Source organism: Mustela nigripes, chromosome 3, assembly GCF_022355385.1.
Source record: "Mustela nigripes isolate SB6536 chromosome 3, MUSNIG.SB6536, whole genome shotgun sequence".
Classification (NCBI taxonomy): Eukaryota; Metazoa; Chordata; class Mammalia; order Carnivora; family Mustelidae; genus Mustela; species Mustela nigripes.
In genome coordinates, this window is record NC_081559.1 from 50,101,852 (window position 1) to 50,107,851 (window position 6,000).

At 38.6% G+C, this 6,000-nt stretch overlaps 1 protein-coding gene across 1 annotated transcript in view; it reads left to right on the plus strand.

Moving 5' to 3' along the window:
• Nucleotides 1-5,189, plus strand: part of FMNL2 (formin like 2) — a 323,204-nt gene extending 318,015 nt beyond the window's left edge. Inside the window, 2 exon segments of the mRNA XM_059393967.1 lie at nt 1,172-1,218; nt 3,144-5,189. Coding sequence (XP_059249950.1) covers nt 1,172-1,218; nt 3,144-3,182 — 86 coding nt within the window. The 3' untranslated portion in view covers nt 3,183-5,189.
• The last annotated feature ends 811 nt before the right edge of the window (nt 5,190-6,000 follow it).

Consider the following 6,000-nt stretch of genomic DNA (forward strand, 5'->3'; position numbering starts at 1 on the left):
ACATTTATTGAGCACTTGCTGTGTTTTAATAGGTTTACAGATATTAAACCGGCTTCCTTTCTGTATTCAATTAGCATGCCTTGATAACAAAATGAGCTGTGTGCAAGTGCTCAGGAATGCAAAGTGCCCAGAAGTTGAAAAATGATATGCAGAAAGAACTGTTAACCACACAGTTGTAAATTGGGACTTTCTTAACTGTCTTACGTCACCTCTAGCCATCACCCACAGTGTGGAGCTCACAGTACAAGTGAGGAACCCTGGGCGCATGGAAGTCTGTATAAGTTGATATAGGCAAGCCATAACGTTATACCCGGCCTCTTTTCCTTCTGGGCGTCATGCCCAAGTTTAGTTACCAGCAGTTCCACATTGGAGCAGGGCTGTGAGGCAGAAAGTGAAAACAAAGGCTTTAGGAACTCCCCATAGTCTCTCATTCACGCTTCTTCACTGCGACTCTGTTCCATGTCAAATCCAGGGTATTTCCCTTGTGATGAGATGATATCTGGACCTGCTTTTTTGGTTAGGAGGGTGGCATCCAGAAATACTAATAGCAAATACCTATTATTGGAAAATGCCACTATTCTTAGAAAAAAAAATCCCAATATTTTCAAGAAGTAAACTGCTTGCCCTTGGTTCCTGATGGCTAGATAAGAAACTTCTTTGCAGTGTCCAGCTGATTAGAAAAGGGACAAGGCAAGCCCATACTCTAATTAGATATAACTCCCACGTTGAGATTGACATGGAACAGGTTACGTGTTTGTTTTGTGGCATTAACTCTTCTGTGAATTATACTTGTTATGCATGTTCCTCTGACGATCTCAAGAGGATGTGGTGCATTGTTGCTTGCTCTGCAGCATACTTACCCACCTGTGCTTATTAACAAGGCTAGACACTGTCATCTGCTCAGCTAATTGTTCCTGTCAGTTTTGTGGCTGGACTATCATCCTGGAGCCAAACTTCAAAGCAGCTTGGATTTGGGTGGTCAGAGAGCTGGGTGGGAAGACACTCTGATCTTTCCCTTGTTTTATCTAACACCTCTTGTATTAATGGCCTCCCATTCTCCTCCCCTGTTGGCTAACATGCCAGGTATGTTAAGCACTAAGTTGAATTGCTTTCCATTTTCATCCCATTTTTACTTAACCATCATTTTGTGTTTTTGTTTTTTTCTGTTTAGCCTTAAAGAAGAATAATATCACTAAATTTCCAAATGTTCACTCGAGGGTAAGGATTTCTTCTAGCACACCGGTGGTGGAGGATACACAGAGCTGGCAAGCATCACTTTTTACTTAGCTTCCTCCTCTCTCTGTATGCAGATCAGTGGTTTCAGTCTATGGCTGAGGGTAATACTGGTGAGAGTCTGACAAGGGAGAAGTTTTTGTAACCTCACATTACAGTGATGTGAGGCAGAGCCTCTCTGTTGGACTCTTTGTGGCCTGCTTCCAAATTATCAAGTGTGATGGCTTGGGCAAGGGTATTTGCTGATGATTGTTCTTGCTTTGGGTGCTAAGCTGTCTTTCCCTTACTGTTTTCTTGGCCTCTGAGTTAATCAGTTAAACCCTCTTGATTTGAAGAAACCGAGAGCAAGTCCTGGCCAGGGAACATGATCTATATATAGCCTTTGAAGAAAGATTTGGATCTTCAGACCCAATTGTTCAGAAGACTCAGGAATTATAGAGCTACAAGTCATCACATACCTTTACCAAAAGTGGAATTCTGACCTTGCCTTATCATTCTGGGCAAGAAGCAGAAGCTTGAGAGGATTAGGGCATGTATAAAACTATTCTTCCCTTGAATTTAGAAAGAGTGAGGCAGGGTGACGAATTGCAAGGAGTCAGGATTGGTGGGGACTATGCTGAACCTGAGAGCATAGGTTTCAGCACTCACTCAGCTCCTTTCTTTTTGCCATGTGAAAATTTGGGCTCAGTATTGCCAGACTCTCCAGTTATCCAAGGAAGTCAGAAACCCTCTTTTTAAATATTAATTATCTATTACAAGATCAGGAATTTGTATTTAAAAGTATAAGTTGGGGTCTAAACATTTTGTAGGCCAGATATGGCCCATTGGCTCCATTTTCAAGCTACCGAGTAGGTAAAGGAATAAAAAATTGTTGGTGTTTATGTTTCCCCTTTCACAGATAGAATGTCTCCTAACAGAAGTCAACAATGTGAAGGGAAATAAATACTAAGTAAATGAAACAGTGGGACGGGGTTGTGGGGCGTGCGCGGAGTACACCGCCTACCCTGACGCAGTCAGAAGCAGCTTACCTGCTGGCTAGGCTACCTACCTTAAGTATTCATTACGAAAGCATGATTTCGTATTAAGAATGTTTACATAGAATAAAATGTCTTTGTTTAGCCCACTGTATTCTACTAGAATAATGCCTGCTTGAACCAGTATGCAGTGGTTGAGTCATTCATTCAACAAGGGTTTTTTGTTTTTTTTTATATTAGGCATTTTTAAACATTCTGTGCATTTGTAGTACAAATTGGAGAATGCTGGAAGGCCCAAACAACTTCTCCCCTCTAATGAAAAGTAGGAAATACTGGGTGGCAGGAGACAATGTACAGGAATGAAGTATTATTTTGATTTAGTGATTATTTTTGTTTAGTGATTGGGCATTGTGTTTCACAAAATAAAAAAAAGACCTCAGCTAATACTAACTGAATACAAATAATGGGACCTCTGCGTGCAAAATAAGCGTAGTGTCTGTCCTGTGATTAAAATTCCAGAAAAGATAGGATAGGGTAGTTGGTTTATTAATGTTGCAGTTTAAAATTCATTACAATTATTGATATTCAGGTTTTCAGAAGAAAAAGGACAGAACTAAGCCAATGCTTTTTCCAATTGAAGAAACATTTCAAAATAAGACTCCAGCTAGATTCTCTAGATTCTCTGGCCAGTGACAAGAACAGTTGCCTTTCCTATATATTTTTCTAAAAAGTTCCAGAATCACATCAGTATTACATCCTGCTTTAAATATTGAGGGCAAAGTACATGTCTGGCTCAAATACTCAATGAGTTTTAAGGACCTGTTAGCTGATTCTTCTACACAAGCTGCTTTGATTGGCTGCCAGCTTACCTTTGTCTTGCTTAGACACATGATACTAAAGGTTGCAATTCTCTGATTGATACTCTCCTCTTTACAGATCTTAGAAACCAACCATACAGACGAGCCGATGCGGTGAGGAGAAGTGTCAGGCGGCGCTTTGATGATCAGAACCTGCGTTCTGTTAATGGTGCCGAGATAACCATGTGAACCTGAGACCTGCCTGTATGAGTAGAGTATACGTGAATGAAACTTTCCACATGAACTTTATGTGCTACCATGTAACCGCAACCTTGAACATTGATAAAATATTCTAAGGGCTCAGATTTAGCAAACACATAGGAATTTAAAAATGACGGGCTCTCCTTTCAACCTTTGTTAACAAGTGCCTAAAAGTGGAAGTACCTGCTCAGATTAATCAAAGCAATAGGGTTTGATTTGATTAGGTATCTTTTTACACCAGTGTATTACCCAATTTTTTAACCAAAATGTAAATTTCGTATTATACTCATTATCTGCCATTGTGATTGTCCCATGATGGCACACCCTGGTTTCCTGATAAGTTGTAAATAACATGGATGCAACTGCTGTGGGTTTCCTTTGCTGAGATGTTTAAGGAAAAAAGTTGCTTTTGTGTTTTAGACATATCCATCAACTTTGTTATTTTTAAGGGCTTGCAACCTGGAAGAAACAAAGTCACATATAAGCTCCTGTCCATAACCAAGCCCCAGCCAAGTACAAACAGGATGCACTGCAGTGGCACAGAGGTCACTCAGCTCTCTCATTTTACATTCTACACTGCTGTACTCGGGTAGGACACCCTGTGAGAGTTCACCAGTATGAATGCAAGGATATGATGGCATACAAATTTGTGTAAGATTTTTTTGCAGTACTGTGTTCTTCAGCTAGAGGCAGCTTTTAAAATAATAATAATGCAGATGTATTTATTAATTAGCACTAAAATTAACATCTCAGTAATCAGTATTAGGATTTCTGAGGACCATTATGGGCCTATTCTGAGAACAGAAATTGGTGCCTTGCTAGCCAGGGAGAAGTTCATTAGCTCTATCAAGCATTTCAATTACTTCTGCTAGCTAGTAGTGTAGTTAACCTAGCCTTATTCTCCTGACAATCGCAGTGCCCCCCCCCCCCCCCCGCGCCCACCCTTTTGTAAACCAGAGAAGATATATTTGGCATCATTGCTTTATAGGGAATTGCAAATTAAATTGCTTGAAATGTTCACATTTGGATTAAGCTTAAGTGATACATAATAGGACTAAATGGCCAACTAAGCCACTGTTATTTTTCCTTCCTCTCTGGCAGGGCACTTGATCCATTCCAAAGTCAAAAACTGGACTAAAGCTGATTTGTACTTTACATATTATACACTCTGCTTCTGGCTTACTTCTTGGTACATCAATATATTAATTGTAAAGTTTATTGTATAGTATTTAACCACTGAATTTCTTATTTTATGTTGTGCTTATGTGAACCCCTTGGTGAAGGTCCCATTTTCCTTGGATAATGTGTAGTTATATGATCTCTTTTTAAATGTACAGATATTTTGCTATAAAATTGGTGCAGTTTTTTATGGTTTTTACACTTTAATTCCCACCTAAGCCTCTGGGTAATATTGTAAATATTGTTTAAAAATGCATCAGCCTGTGCTATACAATCTGAATGTTATTTTAACTTATAGTTTTTTTTAATATATATATTTAACTACAAGGACAGTTTAGGGATCAGTTACCACATTTCACTTTAGCATACCTATTTACAAAAAATTACTTTTAAAACTGCCACCTGCTAGCACATTTTCATAAATGTGTACTTTAAAAAGAACATGCCAAGATTTTGTCTGTTAACATTGATTTTGATGAAAAAAACAATTTGACCATGATACAACACAAGTAGTTGGCCCTTTTTGACAGGCGGCTGCTTTCCAAAGCTTAATACTAAAAAGCATATATTAAAATAGTTGCCTATTTATTAATCAACAAATAGACAATAATGTTGGCATGTTCTTTTCTGTTTATTAATGGGCTTGCCTTCTTAGCAATATTAGAAATGTTTTATAAAAAAGCAATTCATGTTACTTTTCTGGTCTTTTCATGACATATGAGCAAATAAACTATTTACACTACTATCCTGTAATATGTTGTAGTCTTTCAATGACATACTTTGATGGGGGGGGGGCGTGGGGAGAGTTTACCAGTGTTACATGCTTTTATCTTCTAGGAAGTTATTTCTTACTGATATGCTCTTGATCACTTGCTGTATGGAATATAAGAACCTAACAGATTTGGTAGTGGGGGATACATCTCCAAAATTGTACTTACCAATTTATTGCTTCCAGAGAAACACTGGTGTTTGTTGAAGATGTTACTCCCCATCCCCCAAATTTGTTTTAATGAGGATGTTGTGTGTATATTGATAGGTTATGTGTGGACCACACAGACGTAACCCTGCAACCAAATACTACATTGGTTGGCAAGGTACGTACAAGCAGTTTGGCTTCCACTGCCCAACCAAACATGCTGATATTTTTAATTATTAATTCCAAATCTTCAGTGCAACATTCAGTATATTCTTTTTAGGAAAGCAAGGAAATTTGGTATTTTAGAAAACTGTCCAAGTGGCTTAAAACAACTGTTTAAAAAAATTTTAGGATTTTATTTGAGAGAGAAGGAAAACACAAGTGGGGAGGGGGGGGGCAGAGCGAGAAGCAGACTTCCTACTGAGCAGAGGAGCCTGACGTGGGGCTTCATTCCAGCCCCCTGAGACGACCTGAGATGAAGTCACCTAAGCGCCCCTCAAAAACTTTCTTAGAGAGGCATGAATAAAGTTTAATTATTGTTACCAATTCAGTGCTCTTCTTACGCCACAGTTATACAATGTCGTTGAAGCTTTATTTTATAAAGAGGGGGTAAAGTTAAATTCCAGTTAGTAAAATTCTC